This window comes from Lygodium microphyllum, chromosome 3, assembly GCF_053477565.2.
Source record: "Lygodium microphyllum isolate KBCC chromosome 3, Lygodium_microphyllum_v1.1.10, whole genome shotgun sequence".
Classification (NCBI taxonomy): domain Eukaryota; kingdom Viridiplantae; phylum Streptophyta; class Polypodiopsida; order Schizaeales; family Lygodiaceae; genus Lygodium; species Lygodium microphyllum.
The window spans coordinates 19,226,300-19,245,520 of NC_141137.1; the positions used below are offsets into that span (position 1 = coordinate 19,226,300).

At 41.8% G+C, this 19,221-nt stretch overlaps 1 protein-coding gene across 6 annotated transcripts in view; it reads right to left on the reverse strand.

The window, feature by feature from the left end:
* The window catches only part of RNEE/G (RNAse E/G-like protein), a 209,779-nt gene that overhangs the window by 132,597 nt on the left and 57,961 nt on the right, over positions 1-19,221 (reverse strand). For 4 of the 6 annotated variants that reach the window (XR_015689056.1, XM_087669129.1, XM_087669128.1 and 1 more), the window contains exons 5-7: positions 13,121-13,245; positions 5,194-5,338; positions 5,044-5,116 (exon numbers count right to left, since the gene is read on the reverse strand). Coding sequence is in view for 3 of the 6 variants with exons in the window: in XM_087669129.1 (XP_087525255.1) it covers positions 5,044-5,116; positions 5,194-5,338; positions 13,121-13,245 (343 nt within the window). In the remaining 3 variants the exon portion in view is untranslated. Of the gene's footprint in view, positions 1-5,043; positions 5,117-5,193; positions 5,339-6,489; positions 6,598-13,120; positions 13,246-19,221 lie in introns of those variants that run through there. The other 2 variants (XR_015689057.1, XM_087669136.1) reach the window with 2 other exon arrangements.

Consider the following 19,221-nt stretch of genomic DNA (forward strand, 5'->3'; position numbering starts at 1 on the left):
GAGGGTTGATCCCTTTCTATGACCTTATCCTAATCTTCCCAATTTCTTTCCATTTTAGTTTCACGAAGAAATTCTTTCAGAAATATGGTTTCAAATGGAGCTCAATTTGCAATAATTATGTTGGTCTCTTTTAAGGTTCTAAACCACTTTATGTTGTAGGCCCCACAAATGGACTAGCCTCAAGCACTTGATATTCTTGTGGTGCATGTTTTAGCCTATCCAAGTCTTGTCTTTTTTTCTAAACATGAAAATGTAATCTTTGGTATCTTTTTCCTCCCCATTAAAGTGTGGTGGTTTCATACCTTTAAAACAAGGTTATCCCTTATCCTTGGATGTTGTTCCTTGGGCTGAATCTCAAAGGAAATAGTGATGGGATCCCAACTACCACCACCAACATCCTTCAACACAGAGCATGTATCTGAGTCTAGATGTGCACAAGGTGCACTAACATAGCTAAATGTGACTTTATAGTGTCCAAGGTTTCCATGAACATTTCTAATTGCATTTCCATCCTATCTACGAGACTGTTAGTAAGTCATGTTGCTCATGAGAAGCAACATGGTCTTCCCAATATCCTCAGCATCTTTAATTTTTGAATTAACCATATCCTAATTCTTTTCTATCAGTGTTTGCCTTTCCTTTCCTTTCATGTTTTGTTTCCATTTTCTTTCTTTCTTCTTATTTATACATCAAAATCTCAAAAAGAAGGATAACCATATTCAGAGCCTACTAACAAATATACAAATTAATCATAGTAACAGCGGATGCCTATCCCGCGCCCCCGAGATACCAAAACCCCATCCAAAGACGGGACACCTGCGCAGGACGTGGAGGCAGAATGGGGGATATGTCCTCATTCAGGAGTGTCACAAGGGGACCTAGGTCCTACAGTGAGCAACTGAGCAACCAGCATGGCTTCTTCATGACCGGCTTGTCGAGTCAAAGGGAGAGACAAACGCTCCGACACATGGTCATGGTGGGATGAGGTAAATGTTGAACACCCATCAAGTGAAGGCGGATCATACCCTTGATCATGCAAGTTGTGTCCACACTAGCGTACGAGTGGCGCAAATAAAGTAAGGGCCCATTTATTGCATGATCCAAGATTGGAAGTGCAATTTTGTCCCATTGTCACCCCGGAGAAGAGAAGGGAGCTTCTAGATCATGTGGCTAGACAAGAGGCTCTATTTGCATCGAGGCGTGCATAAGTGGCAATGAATCAAGCTACACTTGCGGCAACGGCAGCAGTAGCAACAGCTAATAGACCTAGAGCTTCATCTACAGTAGCAAGTGTGACATCCACACCACATGGAGTTGCTGGATTGAGTCCATATTCACCATCAGTGCCTTCGTCCTCAACCATTAGACGCCAGACTACTCTCGAGGAAAATTGGAACCCAATCAAAAAAGAGGAGACAGATTCAATAGTGGCTCGTTTCTTCTACCACGACCATATTAACTTTCATACAGCCAAGTTTTGAGTCTTGACAAATTGATATGCTGGAGTCTTTACTATTTACTTTTTTTTCCCCTTAAATAATATAATTTTTAAATTTATAACTTGGTTATAACTTATGTAATATAAACTTATAACTTATTCTAAAATCATGTCATCATGATAATTATTGTGTTTACTATTTTATGTTCTTAGGTCGGAGTACTTTAGAGCCATGTTGAAGAAGGTTGGAGAGTATGGGCCTAACTATGTGCCCCCCTCTTCTGAGACTTTATGCACTACCTTGCTCCATAAGAAAAAGTGTACTGTCAAGCAAGCTGCAGCAAACATAAAGAGAGAGTGGGAGAAAATTCGTGTCACACTTATTCTGATGGATGGAGTGACACAGGAAGAGGTCTATCCATGGCATTGTAGCTTATTCTTGGAGGGACATGTATTTTATGTTATCCCATGATGCTTCACGGACCGGAAAGTCCGCAGATCAACTTGCAGCCATTGAGATTGTTGGGTCAAATTTGGTGGTTGGTTTTGTGATTGATGATGAGCCCACAAATAGGACAGCAAGTGCCATTGTTCAGGAACTGTACAAGCATATCACATTTTCTTATTGCATGGCGCATTTCTTGAATAACCTTTTGAAGGATATTACAAAAGGATATTAGTGAGTTATCATGGATCCATCTTGTGATACATGATGCAAATCAAATGGTTACTTTTATTTTAAATCACCAATACCTTCGCTATGAGTTTACAAAAAGATCAAGAAAGATGTTGTTAAAGTATTCAGACACACGGTTTGCCTACAACTTTTTAATATTGGGACGCCTCAAAGAGTGCATAGGTGTAGTGAGACAGTTGCTTGTCAGCGATGAGTTTAGTACTTCTTCATTGGCAATCACTCTCGTGGGCATGTTATGCAGAGAAAATACAGAGAGCAATGAATTTTGGGATAATGTAAAAAATTTTGATGCAATGGATGTGCCTATTGTACAGTTGTTGAGACTCATTCATGGTATACAACCATGTATTGGCAAAGTTTACGAGACAATGGATAGGATGATTGAGAAGTTAAAAGATTTAGTACCTGATGTTGAGCAATATGAGAATATGCATGATTTGTGTATTGAGAGGTGGAATGCCTATAGCTCTCCTCTGCATTCAACTACATTTGTTTCGGACCCTGAGTTTCAGGGGTAAGTATCAAGAAAATGATGTTTAGGTCAATCCCCATTGGAAGTAAATTCTCAAGCGCATGGTGCTTGATGTTAATACTAGCACAAAATTAGAGATCAGCTTCCTCTCTATAGGAGAGCAAAAAACTCTTATGGTTGTGCCAATGCTCCACATGACCGATGCAGGGTTGGGGCACCTTTGTGATGGAAGGATTTTGGATTAGATGGACCAGAGTTACAGAAGTTGGTTGTTCGTATCTTAAGTCAAGCAGTCCTCTTGCTTGGAGCAATTATGGAGCACCTACAATCATATTGCTTTAAGGAAGAGAAATCGCCTTGGAGTAGAAAAAGCAAATGATTTAGTCTTTGTTAGTGCCAACTTGAGAATGCTTTGCAAAAGTATTACATCACACGCCGATCCATTTACCCAACGGGAGATGGAGCAAGAGGAGGAGCATACTCGTTTTATGGAGACTATGAATGGCACCCATGATCATGAGGCTAGCACTTCAAGAGCTACAGATGCGCATTTTGCTAGAGATGATGATGATTCCCTCTAGATTTGGCCTTATTCCTTGCTAGAGTTCATTTTGTATATTGGTTTATGGCTGGTTATAGCTTGGCATCCAGCTACCAGCTGCCTATAGGTTGTCATGACCTATTGCTACAACTTGTAGATGCTCATTGTTTCCAAATGATGATAATTTCCTCTAGATTTGGGAAATTCAATGCTAAAGTTCGTATTGTATATTGCTTTATGGCTGATTACAGCCTAGCAACTAGCTAGCTGCAGCCTACGCCCTAGGGCCTACATGATGTCATGAATGATAAAGCTACTTTAGTCTTTCGTCTTTTACTACTCGATGTTCACTCTTTTTCTCCTTGAACATTTGTTTTTAGTTCCTATCTTTGAAGTTTGAACTCTTAAGCTTTCATGTCACATGACCAATGATAGGTCACGGTGGAGTTCGGACGCATGCTCTTTTGCAATACATTGATTGTTAAAGTTTTTATCCACACGATTTGTATTTGTCATTTACTCATCTCATGTTCGTTATGTGATATGCTAATAAAATTCAATGAAAAATGATGTTTTTAAAGCTTAAACTGTGCTTGTTTATATATTTCATTACAGTAGAGTCCAAAGCAATGAGCAGAAAACTGTTTTATACATGAAAATGCTTTTTGTAAATATGCCGTTCCCCCCCCCCCCCCCCCCGGTCCCTGGTTTTGGCCGACCTCCGTACCCAATCCCGTCCCCAACCCCGTTCCGGTTCCCGTCCCCCGTCCCTTGTTTCTATGAAATTAATACTTCCCACCGATGTCCCAGGCCGGCAAGGGTCAATTTACAGGTATAAGAGCAATTTCTCAGTCGTGACAGCCTGTAGAGAACTTAAGACAGAGTGGCTGACCAATTGCTGATGTGGCAACCCTATATCAGACTTTCATACAGAAACTCCAGTTGTGTCAGCAAGAAAACAAACCATGGATGTTGCTTAGTTTCCTATTTTCACTGCTGAAGCCGTCATGATCATTAATCATCACATTGCTGTCCTAACACAGGTTGCTACTGGATGGAACAGAAAATGCAGTTGTTCCTCACCGTACAGGAGTCATGAGCACTTTTTTGAAGTCCACATGGCCAGGTTGACCAGCACAATGCAAGTTCACTGCTGTCCTAACTACTAATTTCAGTCAGCAGTATAGTTATTTTTTGCATTTGCTGCAGTTGTGAGCAGGTTAGGGTCTCCTGCCTGATTGAGGGTTCTATTCAAGAATTATAGCTTAGCTGAGAGCAAGAGAGAAAAAGTGTGGGAATTGAGCTGTTGTCTCATCACCCAGCCTTGGCACAACTCCTTGATGATTAATCTAATAATCACTTACTAAGTTTAATGCATGCCTGCCACATCAACTTACTTGGCTTTGGGCCATATTCACACACATTAAATGACCTGATCCGGCTCTTGAATTGGCCTTAGCCAGTATCAACACATGTGCATCCAATCATGCCCCCTTGAACCCTGTACATGTTTATTCTATAACACACAGCCCGTCACAGCTCCTAACAACCTTTCCTGGTAATTGTCCCCTTACATGATAGAGGCAGAACGTGTAGGATGGTGGGTAGGAAGGAAGCAATGGCAAGCAAGATGGTGAGAGAAGGGCAGGTAGGATGACGGGAATGAAGAGGCAACGTTGGGCAGGAAGATGGGGCTGAGAAGGGATCCAGGTCGCAGAGCCACCCCACCACGATGTTTTCAGTAGCCATCCTCCACCACACTTTAAGGTCCTTGCCTCATATCAAAAACCTATTATAGGTAAAATGGCAAAAAGAAGACCTGTACCCGTAGTAGATAACTTAACTCAAAGCAATCCTGTCAAATCTTTAAGAGATTAGGAATAGAATAAACTCACCAGCCTCATCCATGTCAATAAAATCTATAACAATGATACCACCAATATCTCTCAGCCTTAATTCAACAGCAATCTGTTTGGGAAAAACCATCAGTATTTCGTCCATAATCCCATTAGAGCACACAAAAGGTGTAATAGCTTGCAAATCACCTGTCGTGCAGCAGCAAGATTTACTTCAAGGATAGCAGCAGACTTTATATTTTTCCCAAGCATACCAGCACCCCCATTGACATCTATTGAGACCAAAGCTTCAGTCTCTTCGATAACCAAGTAAGCACCATTGGGAAGCTGCACACTGTTGAAAATTTTCCAACAATTAACAAAATGTCTCTTAGGCAGACAGGCTTTCTAAACTCAAACATACAAACGATCGCGTCATAGTCATTAGCATATTCCGATTCAAATTCGGATACATAAATGTTTAAATTTCCTGAATTACAGGTTGCCTATGAAGCCAAACTCGGTACAAAGTTATAAAAGAATGTGCTTAGGAAGAACTCAGACACTACTAAACTGAGCATTTGAGCCGAAAATCAGACTTCACATGTTTAAGAAGTGCTTGCAACAACCCAAAAAATGCTACTGCCCAAAGAAGAATGGTCCATGGAAGAGGAAAGAAATCAACATTAATTGTGTACGATGGCACAGATTGTGCCCTTGAATCACTTTTGTTATCAAGATCGATAACTCCTTTTTTTATCAAGTGTTGCATGTGAGGCTAATTATGTTGCATATAAAATTTGCTGTCATCAGTGTGTTTGTGTTTATCTCTAGGTCTTACTTCATGCTTCCATCAACAATTAGATGTGGCCAATCTGCAACGTAATGTAACATTGACCATTACATAGTAAGAAATGTATGACTATCTATGGCAATTACTACTCAAGCATGACATTGGGGATCAGGGGTATTGACAGGGTTGAGAACAAGAAACCGCCAAAATGAATTCGAGGTGAAAACATAAATGTTTATTACCAGGAGGCTAAGGCATGTATGGAAAAATGGTGCATAAGATAGCACAGGCGGGTAACAGGCCTCTAAAAATGGCCACATAGTGGACGCAATGGCACAACTAACCCAAGCTTGGGCATACTACTTTTGCTTCATGTATTTCTCTTCTTGCCTTCCCATGTACCAATCACCATGGACTTTCATAATTATTTGCATGAGATGTAAAAAGAAAACCAAGCCACATTTATATTCACATGAATCTGTGAAAGCAAAGGGCTCAGTCTTGTTTGCAACGTGTGTCTTGAAAATGATCATCTTTTCAAGCCAACATATGCATGTTCTCTTCCTGTAACCATATCAAATGTAGAAGCATTTGTAGCAGGTGATATCACAGCAACATCCATTTAATTTGCGAGTTGAAAAATGCCTTGAACATCCAAAGTAACACAAAAACAACTTCACATACCCTGAAAGGGCTTAGGTTCAGTTTCTTACCGATTAATATCATCAGTCAGTATCATCATTGTCCTCATTGGCATCCACAAAATGTGTGGCTGTGTTCGTATGTTTAGCCCATAATTCCGCCACTCTTCTGGAATCTATCTGTACCAAAGAAGTGAATGGACAAATCATGATTCAAATTCTTGTAGAAGGCTGTTTGAGTTGCCTCACTATCTTCTTCAGGATCCTCTACCACTTCTTCTTTTCCATTAATTGATGCATCAGAAAGCCCATAGGTAGATAACCCTGGCTCTTCTTTTTTGACTGTTGAGTCTCCATTAAAACAGATGAAGCCTTTCAGGCTTTCTAACGAACTTGTCCAATAGCAACCGTGTCCTTTTGCTTTTGATTGCATTGACTGATCGGTTTCCATCACACACACTTCTCATATGCCATTAGTTGATTCAAATTTTTGAAAGAGGCTGTCAGGATTGCCTTACTATCTTTTCAGGGTTCCTGTACCACTTTTCTTTTCCTTTAATCCGTGCATCAGAAACCATAGGCAGATAACCCTTGTGATTTCCTATTGTTCTTTCCCTTCACAAAGAAAGCCTTTGTGGCTTTCTTAAGAACCTATCCCTTAGCAAACATGTCCATTGGCTTTTGTTTGAATTGACTGATCAGTTCTCTTTACTTGCACTTCACGTGGAGCACCACAGGGAGTTGATGCACATTGAATAGAACTGAATTTTTCAAATAGGAATAACCCCACAAAATTTCTCCATTTCCATTTGAATGGAATATACTAATGAGTTTCCAGATCAATTTCAATGGCAGCATAGATAGATCATTGAATGCAAAACTGCAGAACAAATGAATATAAACACTCAGTCCCTGGGAACACACAACTTTTCCAGGAGATGCCATTACCCAGGGAACTATTTCATCAATGCTAAATAGGTCAACTAAGGATTGTACACTGAAGAGAAGATTATGCTACTGAACTCTTCTGTGTTCATTTATCTTGGAAACCACCTCATCTAAACAACATGCCCCCAGAAAACACCATCTATACAAATGATTTGAAGAAACATCTACAGCCAATACTAGGGGAAAAGTATAGCTGCAGTTTTTTCATTCTTAGAGGGCTGCTCGATTTTATATGCAAGAATGATGTAACATAGCGAATGAAAAAGACCTCCGCATATCTTACAAGCCCCAATGAAAGCCTCCTAGAGAACTGAGAATACTTTATCATACTCTAGAAGTTCCATACTTGCTGGCATTTCTCTCTTCATGACTTCAATCATTCTGTCCTTACACTGACATGGTAGCCTCTTTACACTTTTAAAAAGAACAACTCGAATCATAAAATGAGTAAGCAAGTTTCTGGATTCTCCATGCTAAATCTCTAGCAAAACCGCATCATTACAGCTAGCCCTATACGATGATCAACAAAAAGGGTATCGGATTATATATGATGATTGATCAGAGACTCAGTTAACTACAGAACCCTTAGTCAATGGTGCATCAATGGTGAACCAGTTGATCCATGTGGGCTTTGGGGAATTACAGATGGTCTCTTTACAAGATCCAATCCAGTACAATGAAGATCACACTGCACCATTTTGAAAGTCTGACAAGTCAGAACATGATTTCGTGCGACATGTCTGCAATGTCAATATTTTACACATTATATGCCCTATACCATTAGCCATTACAACCTTTTACATGAACCATATGCCTTTTGTTAACAAGTTTTCGCAGTGCCTGAACAAATGGAGGGATCACAAAACCTTCACCCACTGACTGCTTTCTTCCCTCAAGGACTTGATCTCGAAGATGCATCGATCATTAATCAAACAAAAGTAGTCTGAACAAAAGAGTAATAAAAGAGCTTAATAAATAGGATACCAATTCTACTGACAAGAATCTAATTGTTTAACCTGCAAACAATCCAATTAACATGGGCTCAAGGAAGCGGCAAACATAAAAAAGTCAATCTTCAATATCACAACTTTTTTGATTCTATCATTCTAAGGTGTCTAAATGGTCCAAAAAGCACAAAGCCAAAGCCAGCTTAAAAGGGTCCCAAGCCAATGTAAAGTTGAGTGTGTATCAAGTACCAAAAGAGATGAATGAGAGGTTTTACCTTGAATCGAGACTCCAAAAATCCAGAAATAAACCACCTAATATATTGACACCTTCAAATAAAATCATGAACTATTTCATTTGCTGAAGTGCACCATAATGGTGGTCCTCTTTCTCTCACCTGGCCTGCTTCAACTAATCCTCTTTTAAACCAATTATGCAAATCCCAGAAATTTTTCACTGCCCAGAAAACCAAGGTGGATCTATAAATAATATTTTTAACACACTGCAGCAGTAATATAAAAAAAGCCTCATATGTGAAGAGTATCAGAATATGCAACAAACCAGATAGACCGTAGGGTTTGCAGAAACACAATGTGTGTACAGCAAACACTAAGAGAGAAGAGAAACTTAGAAAACACAAAAGAACAAGATGATGAAACACTGGATCGTGCTATGTCAAGAAAAGCTGATACAGCAGAGCCAAAGCTTAGAAGATGACTGCACTGTCCTGTCTAAATCAAGCAGCAGCACCCAAAGGAAATCTGTATAGTTAAGGGAGTGAAACACGGTCCTTTAGGCAGTCGGCAATCAAAGTAATCACTCGAAGGTTAAGGACAGTTGTCGAGGAAGCAAAGCACAAACCTCTGATGCCATCAAGGATGAAGAAGATGATCATCAGCTGTCGAGGGAGTGAACCATGGTCCTCAGATTCCAAGAAGAGGGCCAGGGCTGCAAACGTAGATGCCTCGAAGGGCCAAGACTCCAAACATGGATGCTTGGGTGTGTGTGAGCTGTCAAACACAAGGAGAGCAACCTAGATGCTCATGCCTAGGGTTGGATGATGATGCCAAATAGTAGGACCATCCACGCATTGCAAATGCAAATGCCTAGGAATGTGTGGCTGGCACCAGATGTGTGGAGGCTGACAACAAGATGGAGAATGTTGACACCAAACTAAAGGTTAATGTCGGCAAGCATTGATGGGGGGTCCAGTAATGCCGCAATGGAAGCACCCAATAGTCTGTCCATCTGCTTGGAGAGAAGTCATAGCACCAAAGTGTCAACCTGTAAATGGGATGGTGGGAGGGAGAGGAAGAGAAGGGTATCTCTATCTCCCAACGACGCAGCAAGAATAAAGGGAGAAACCAATACATAATACCAAACCCGCAACATGTCTTTATTTTCTTCAATAAACAAGATCTTTAGCTCTTTGAGCTCCTACGCTCTAATGACATGTCAAAATACATGACAAACTAGAGAGACAGTATGGTTTGCAAGGAGAAACACAAAGTGTGTATGGCAAACATTAAGAGAGAAGAGAAACTCAAAAAACACAAAAGAAGAAGATGATGAAGCACTAAATCATGCTATGTGAAGAAAAGCTAATACAATGGAGCCAAAGCTCAGAAGATGACTGCATTGACCTATCCGAATCAAGCAGCAGCACCTAAAGGGAATTTGCACAATGAAGGGAGTGAAACACACTCCTACGGACAAGGGGCTAAGCACAATCCTCTCGTGCCATCAAGGATCAAGAAGATGATCATCAACTATTGGGGAGCCAAGCACAGCCCTCTAATGCCAAGAGGAAGGCCGGGGCTGCAAACACAGATACCTAGAAGGACCAAGACTGCAAACACGGATGCCTAGGTGTGTGTGAGCTATAAAACGCAAGGAGAGCAGCCCAAATGATAATGCCTAGGCGTGGATGATGACACCAAATGGTAGGAGTGTCAATACGGTGCAAACGCAAATGCCTAGGAATGTGTAGATGACACCAGATGTGTGGAGAGGGACACCAAGATGGAAGGGGGTAGGAGTGTCAATACAGTGCAAACGCAAATGCCTAGGAATGTGTAGATGACACCAGATGTGTGGAGAGGGACACCAAGATGGAGGATGTTGACGGCAAGCGAGAGATGATGATGCCAAGATGGGAGAGAACCTCCAGACAGCCAAACACAATGACACCAAAGCTTTGTGTGCTGATGCTAGGCTGTAAAAGCTCCAAATGCAAAACCTGATGGTGTCGAACAAGGTGCCTGAAGCAGAGGGTGAAGATGGTGTGAGCCAACCACAAACCTCAAACCACAATATTCTCCAAAAGGGGTGTGAGCAAAAGGGGCGATGCTCGAGAGAGAAGGAAAGGGTGTCTAATGATAGAAGAAGAGTAGTGATGAGTGTGAGTGGTGGTTTCTAAATGAGGGGAGAGGTGGCCTATTTATAGGCCCCAACCAGTCTAGGGTGGTGCATCACTATGTGGGAACCCACTGAAAATTGCTGAGAATGAGGGTGTTAGCCCTTTTTGGGGCTGTCAATGTGAAACCCTAACTAAGAAGATTAAATTGACAAAGTGGTTTCTCAACAAAGAGAACATCCTCTATCGTTTCCTGATTCATTTGAGAAAACAATGGTGTCATATTCAAGCAAAGTATGAAGTGCAGCATTGAATCTTTAAAAGTAAGCAAGCTTTGCACTTCCGGTGACCAAACCTCTAGCATTCTGACAATTTGAAATCATCAAGACAAAATGAGAGTTGTATGATAGAGCTTGAAAGGTGTAAAAATCTTTGAGACTTAGACATGTTGCCACAAAGCCAAGATGTGAAAAGGCAATGTGCACTTTGCTGTTATCATGCAAACCTATCAACTTAAATATTTAGACAAAGCTTTATTCAGATAGTTCAAGGTTGTTCTTTTATATGCACGGTATAGCACACTCAGCCAATGGAAATGTTTGAGGAACAAACTATTTCCAACCTGAAAATCCTACACAATTTCTTTAAGTTTTTAAACCAGTCATCCTCCCATGTGTCTATGAATGGTTGGTATATTGTTTTGCTGATCTTTTATCATACAAAGGAATTCATGAGCAGAGGGTCAAGCTATCAGTCCTATTTTTACACAGTGAATACACAGTGCTAGCAATGTAGCAAACATAAATCTTTTCAATGTCCACTTCCACCAAACATTCTGCTTAGTTTAGTATATCCGTTACATACATTGGAAGTATTTAATTGGAATCTGTCATTTAGGACCATATTGAGCAGGATAAATGAACCTATGTAGTAGGAACCAATCTAACCATGAGCAACTAAGCGATGAGCTAGTTAATCACAACATCAAAGCACTGGCCTCTAAGCTTCGAGTCTGGCTCCTGCACAAGCAGCACTTTTTGAAAGTTGGAACCAATAGAACTGCACCATTAAGCCATGAAAGAACTTATATCTAATGATATGGTGTAGCCACTGTATCTAAATTAGTACTGAGATCTACTGGTATATCATTTTTGGACAACCATATAAGATCTGTCAAGGGTACTATACTACTATGTTAGTGGATTATGAAAGTCACCCGAACGGAAAGCAGATCACAAACATGACTAGGCATTAACACATTGCCAGAACTTAGTGCTCTGAGCAGAAACCACCAGTGCGTTAATTGATCACATTCTAATTTGGACCTTCCCATCTTTTTGTGGTATCCAAATTCTAATAAAACAAACACCAACAACTTTGGAACCTGCCCACGTTCCACTTCAAAAATCGAGGGTCCCAGTTATGTATTCTTTTGTCACACTTAGGAACTCATGCAGAAGCAAGAAGAACAGAAATCAGCTCAATAGAACACTTGGAATAAGGGTGACCAAATCTGTCACATTGAGGAGCCACAAAATGCAGCCTTTGCACTTACTGGCCGTTCATCAAAGCCAAGAGCTATTGACTCCAGTTTCCACATCATGTCCCACAAAAAGGAGAACCTACTCCAATTTCCTTAGGTTCATGAGGATCTTGTACCTTTCCCAGAGAAGTTTCTGGAGAGGGTAGAGTGCTCTCTAATTGGAAGGGAGAATTCTGTGTCATCAACCATATGGGATAAGCATGCAGTATCGAGGATTTATATGGGCTGGGTTGGTACAAAAGGCAAAACATGCACCATCCCAACTATATGAAAGAGAGGAACTTGTCCATCTAATTTTTGTTTAACCTCCATACAGGACAGGTGTTGGAGACAGCGATAGGGAGGGGGATACATATTGCCATCCCTTATCACCATAAGCAAACTGGGATGATACAGGGGACAAAATGGGACTGGGACAGGAAGCTAGAAAATGGCCATTCCATGTCACTATGGCACATACAGATTCAGACCATCTTTCCCCCACAGTGAACTTCTTGACTGATGGACCCCACAAACCTCTTTTGCTGCTTCAAAAGTACAAGCAGAGACAAACACAAGCTGCAAAATTAGCGCAAACAAAATGCCTGCACAAAGGACATATTCCTCCCTCCTTGCATGAGAAAAAAGTGAAAAGTCTACACAGAAAACTGCCTGCCAACAACCAATCTGTTTCTCCCTGATTACCATGCAAGATACCTCCATCCCTCCCCAGCCCCCCATGCCCACCTGCACCTGGGGCCCATTCCTTGCACCCTCCTCCAAAATTACACAGAAAAACTACTAAACATTTTCAAAAAATTTCATATCAGAAGTAAGCCACAGTTATATAATGAGAACTGAATTTTTACAAAGTCAAATGTTCATTGCTGCTTACAAGATAAACCATGCTCTTGTGAGGACCAAAAACATACCGCTCATTCAAAATCTTGTCAATCTCTTCCTCAAGATTGAAGGCATCAAAAATCGGCACAGTTCCAGTGTACAAGTCAACACGGTTCAAGAGTTGCGGAGCAACTTCTTGGAGGTAAGTGATGACCTGTGAATCAATGTCAAATGTATCTATTAAAACTTGTATCTTGAAGATAAAGATTTTTTCAAAGCTAGCAACAAAATAGAAAGTAACTATTTGTAACGGATAAAGAAATTGCTGATAATAGCTTTTGACATTCCCAGCCTTATGTAAACATGTTGCACTAAAGCATGCCGAATTCAGAAGTCCAAGACAATAACAAGGTTTCAGTAGTTGAAACCAGCCTTCCTTGTTGGCAAGAGTGTTGTGTTGAACGACCTGATTTGCCACACATTACAGCAAGCAATGCATACACAAATCTGAAAATGCAAACTTTACCACTTAATCTTGGACACTCGACACCCAATTGACCCCAACAACTAGCACCCCTTGCAGTATTTCTTTATCAGATTTTTGTATGGTTGAAGTACACTGAGATATGGCCTGATCTCCTTCAATCTTCAATACAATGGCTAACCTTAATGACAATACTTCTTGGGTACAATTTGCCCCTTGATTGTATTACAATCTAGGCGAAGTTTGGGTCTCAATCTCTTGCATGCGGCCACAATAATTAGGGAATGGGCTACCCCTTGATTCAGTTGCAAATTTCTTGCCTCCAACTATTATGTCAAGCACTAGGTCTTCATTAATTAGGCATGGAACGTGAGGTGGATGTGGAAACCCTAATTTAGACTCTACACTAGGAATTCAGCAGCAATATCTTCAATTGCTCTTCACCACAAGCTGGAAATAGCTGAGAAGTACTGAGGAATTGTCAACAGATGAGAGAGAAAGCTGTAGAGAGAGAAATTTCCACAATTCTATAGCCACAAAGTATCTAGATACGCTGCTGCCCTGATTTAGGACAGCATAAATGTTTTTGCCTGCACATCTGTGAGCTCCTGATGTTCTCGCCAGCCCCTGTAGGCAGTCAACAGCTGCGGTCATCTTCTATGAGCAGTTGCTTGTTGTAGAAACCCCTCTAGCTGGTTGAAAATGCTCACAAACTGCTGGTGTATGCTGTAGCAGAGCGCGCGGGCGCGCACACACCATAAAAACAGGAAACGGCTGGAACGGCCCCGTGGCACGCCGAATCGCCGTCCCCAACACAAAACCGTTATGGTACGCGTTCCGAAACTATGGAACGATCCCTGTCCAGTTTCTGACTGCTGGGTTCCCTGTCCAAAGCAGGATAGGGGATGCCACGTGGCATCCCACTTACCTCCTATTGCTCCCGTCCGCTCGTTTTGCGCCGTCTACTGCTCCCGCCCAATCCTCGCTTCTGCGCGCTCCTATCTGCCTACAAATGCACGCTCCCGCCCGCCTCTTGCATGCTACAGACAGCCCTGGGCCCCATTGCTCCAACAACCAGTCCCCCTGTCTGCTCCAACCTCTCCTCTTCTTCCTTCTCCTTCTTCCTTCTCTTCCTTCTTCTCCTCTTCTCTTCCTTCTTCTCCAAGTTCCAAGTTCTCCATTCTTCTCCTCTTCTCTTCTTCCTTCTCCCTTCTCTCGTTTTCCCTTTTCTCTTCTAAGTGCCAAGTTCTCATCTTCTCCCTAGGGCCTCAACCCTCACTCTTGACTCTTGAGCCTTCTCCCTTCTCTTAAGACTGTCTCGCTTATCTTGAGCCATTTTTATTTCAATTTTCAGCCTGAAATATCTTCATCATCCCACCCCGCACGTCAAGCCCGTGGTCGAGAAAGGTCCGATGATAATGCTGAGTGGCTTGCAAGCTTTACCCATACAAGCGAACTAGTGGACCAAACAAGGTAATCTGTTGAACCGAGCATTTCTATTTCGAATTTTATTGATTTTAATTTACATGTTAGAATATGGAATACCAATTGCCACTTGTTCTGTTTTATGCATAATTAGGTCCGAGCTCATCTCCTCCATGAGCCAAATTCAGAGGTACAATTTTGTCCTAATGTGACCTTGCAGAAGCAAAGGGAGCTTCGTGACCGTGTAGCAGATCAACAAGCTTATCTTGCATCTAGACCACGACATATTGCAATTAACCCTACAACTTTTGTGACACAATCCCCATTAGATGTGTCTAGAGCAAGGTCAGTATCAAGAAGTGCTACCTCAACACCTATAGTAGGCATTGCATCGGCCATGACATCAACGACACCATATGTTCCACGTAGACAGAGCACACTTGATGCTAGTTGGGATCCCAAGAAGAAGGAAGAGGTGGATACATCAGTGGAACGTCTTTTTTATCATGATCACATTCAATTCCTTGTAGCCAGCTCAGAGTATTTTAAATTGATGTGCAAGAAGATTCATAAGTATGGCCCTTCGTAAGTACCTCCATCATCAGAGACCTTACGCACCACTTTGCTCGACAAGAAAAAGCACCTTGTTAAGCAAGCAACAATGATTAGAAAGAGCCTGTGCGTTAAAAATGGAGTTTCCTTGATTGCTGATGGTTGGAGTGATATACGGAAGCGATCCATTCATAGTATGGTTGCTTATTCTTGTGGGAAAATGAATCACAAAAAAATCAGTCTCTCGTTCAAAATCTTGAACCCTCACAAGTCATTACACATCATCATCATCATGTTTAACTTGCCCAATGGTTTTTGTCAAAAAACCATGTTTTGGGTTCCAACTCACCAAAAAATAAAATAAAATAGATACACCCACGTTTTTTACTCTCAGAAACGTTTTGTACTTTAAGAAACGTTTTCTAAGTTTCAAATTCAAAGAAACGCGTTTCTTAGCTACTATGCTCATTGCTTGAATAACCTGCTAAAGGATATTGGTAACCTGTCATGGATGGCACCTCTCATAGAGCAAGGAGCTCAAATGGTTATCTTTGTTTTGAATCACCAGTTTCTTCGCCATCAGTCCTATTTGCGGTCGAAGAAGACACTTCTAAAATACTCTAATACCAAATTTGCCTTTTAACTTCTTGATGCTAGGCACATTAAGAGAATGCACTCGTATCTTGAGGGAGATATTTCTTAGTGAATAAGTTCACCTCATAGGACCTTTCAAGGTTCTTTTGGTTGTGGGGATGCACAAGATGATCGTTGTAAGATTGGGGCAGCTTTGTGGTGGAAGGACTATGGTTTGGATGGTCCTCAGTTGCAGCAACTAGTCATCCATATTTTGAGACAGTCAGTTAGCTCATCTTATTTGGAAAAATTGTGGAGTACATACAGTTACATTGCTTCAAACAAGAAGAACCTTCTTGGTGTGAAGAGAGCAAACAATTTAGTATTCGTTAGTGCTAATTTGAGGATGTTATGTAACCGTATGATAACAAAGCCCAATCCATTCACAGAGTGGGAGATTTAGGAAGAAGAGAAGACACATGCTCATATTGAAGGAGATGCAGTAGTTCATGGTACACATGATGATGAGGCTAGCACTTCAGGAGTAGCTAGAGCAACCTCGGATCATGATGATGATCTTTGATTTAGTTTACTTATCATGAGTCTCATGATACATGACACATGTACATTGTATATGATATTATGATCATTGATGACAGTGTGACACTTGGACCGTTGTGCCATGCTAACAATATATTTGTACTTGCAGTCTTCCAGTTGCCCTTTGGGCTATTTTGGCATGCCGCATGTTGCTTCAGCCTAATATTAGACTTTATATCTGTATTCTTTTTTGGGGCAATAAGCATGTTCTTTTAAACATTAGATTTCATATTTGTAATCTTTTAAGTTTTTTGGCAATGGGACCATGGGCATTTTCTTTAAACTTAGACTTTAAAATTTAGTTTATTATTCATTGTTTTAAAATTTATGGCATATGTATTATGCATTTTATAATTGAATAGCTTAACTCTTGAGCCTTGTAAGTTGTAATTCAATTCTAATGAGTAGTTTTAGAACGATGCATGATGTCTTTAAAGTCAAAACTTAAAATGATTTGTCCTTCTAGATTGTATATTTAGTTTTAACACTTCACATGCATTATGAGTGAAATATTAAATTTTTTTTCATGAATTTTAGTTATCTAAATGACGTTCCCGTTTCCAAGTCACCATTCCCTAGGTTTGGCATCCTCGTCACCATCCCCGTCCTCGTTCTTGTACCCCGTTTCATGTTTCGATATCACACACACACACACTCTCTCTCTCTCTCTCTTTTTTTTCGTAAAAGGTAATTGTATTAATTACGAAAAAAATACAAGATTACTTGATTACAAGATACATGATGACACTAAGCCATCATGTGAAGAGGTTCTCTCACTCTTTCTCTCTCTCTTTTTTCTGATTACAAGAGACACGAGGGCCCTAGGCCAACGTGTGGGGAATCCCCGTAGTAATGCACTAAAAAGGTTACACCAATCATGGCAACGACCCAGAGGCAATTGCCATATGCCAAGGATGCAAATCCTCCCGAGGGAGCAAGTCGGAGTGTCGGATGAGATCTAGCTGCCAATGCAAGAGCCCTTTAAGCCTGGCAATATGTCGCGGTACATTAGAGGCCAAATCAAAGAGGAAAGCATTGCGCGTGGTCCAAATGTGCCAGCATCCCCAGTATCTGAAGAAGTGAAATAAGATCTTCACCTGCAACTATGGCGGTGTGGGATACTTCGGGCGCACAAAAACCCAGTCGAAAGGAGTTAGTGAGGACCCCACCACCGCGCGCCAAATGTGCGACAAGAGTGACCAGATATTCTTGGCGAGCGGGCAAGAAAGAAAACGATGTCGGGCCGATTCCGCCGGTGTGGTACAGAAGAAACAATTGCCATTCGAGATGCGACGCTTGGCAAGGGCCGAGGCAAGAGGAAGACCACCAATCATCACCCGCCAAAGAAAGACCTTGCATTTGAAAGGTGTCTTATTCAGCCAGCCCTCCATCAGCGTTGTCCGCCACCATGACAGCGATTTCCGCAGTCCCCAAACAGTATTAGCTTTCTCACCCAGCCATTGGTGATCTTGAATGAGAAGATGATACACCTGATTAGTAGATGCCTTTTCCAGACTCGACCGGCCTGCAAGGTCCCAGTCCTGACAAGGGCGATCCACAGCCAGGGCAGGAAAGGGTTGCCTGCCCTGAAGCTCCGACGAAAGCTTTTCCCATAAATCACGGTATCCACGCGGGATCTTGAAGAGTCGCCTAGCAGTCCGAAACGATACGAGGACATTACGAGTGGCAAGGGTAGCATCCGCAACCGACGTCACACCTAAACGGGCCATGCGGTTAAATCTTGGTCTGAGCTGATGTTTATCTTCCCATGAAAGGAGTCTCGATACTGCCAAGAACTCCAGCTAAAAGGAGTTAGTCTGCAAGCGGTCCCCTACTGGGTGCCAACGGGCCTTTTGGAGCACCACTTTCCAAGAGCCGACCAAGTGCACTAACAAAGAGGAAGAGGGACTGGAAAAACGAGAGTCAGCATTAAGGACATGCCACCAGGAGGCCTGAAGCCGTGTGTTACCATGGCGGAGCCCGCTGTCCTCAAGAAAATAACGGGCTATGAGGGTCCACGGGTGATGATCCACACACATGGCACGAAAAAGGGACCAACGGAGAGCTAGCATATGAGTTTCTGCATACAAAATAGCTCCACCACCCATGCGCTTAGGGGTACATGTATGTAACCATGAAATCCACGAAATACCTGCCTGCAGTGAATCCTTCTTCCAAAGCATGAAACGGATGGGATGAGTGAGAGCCTTCAAAGTAGTAGGCGTCCATGGCAACAAAGGCAGGAAATACGTTAGCATTGGTAGCATGATTATCTGGGCCACTTTGAGCCGGACATGGAATGGCCACGCTTGCGACTTCCAATACATAAACTTCGCCGCCAGTTTTTGTGAAATCCACTCCAGCAGGTCTTTTGGCCGTACATCCACCCCCAATGGGTATCCAAGATGCCTGACAATGGAGCCACGGGAAACCACTTGGTCTTGCCAGCCTAATGACTGTAAATCAGGCTCCGTACAACTGAGAATGGCTGACTTAAAGGCATTGATGCGAAGCCCAGAGGCTTGACCAAAGAGTGTCCAAACATCTAATGCCCTT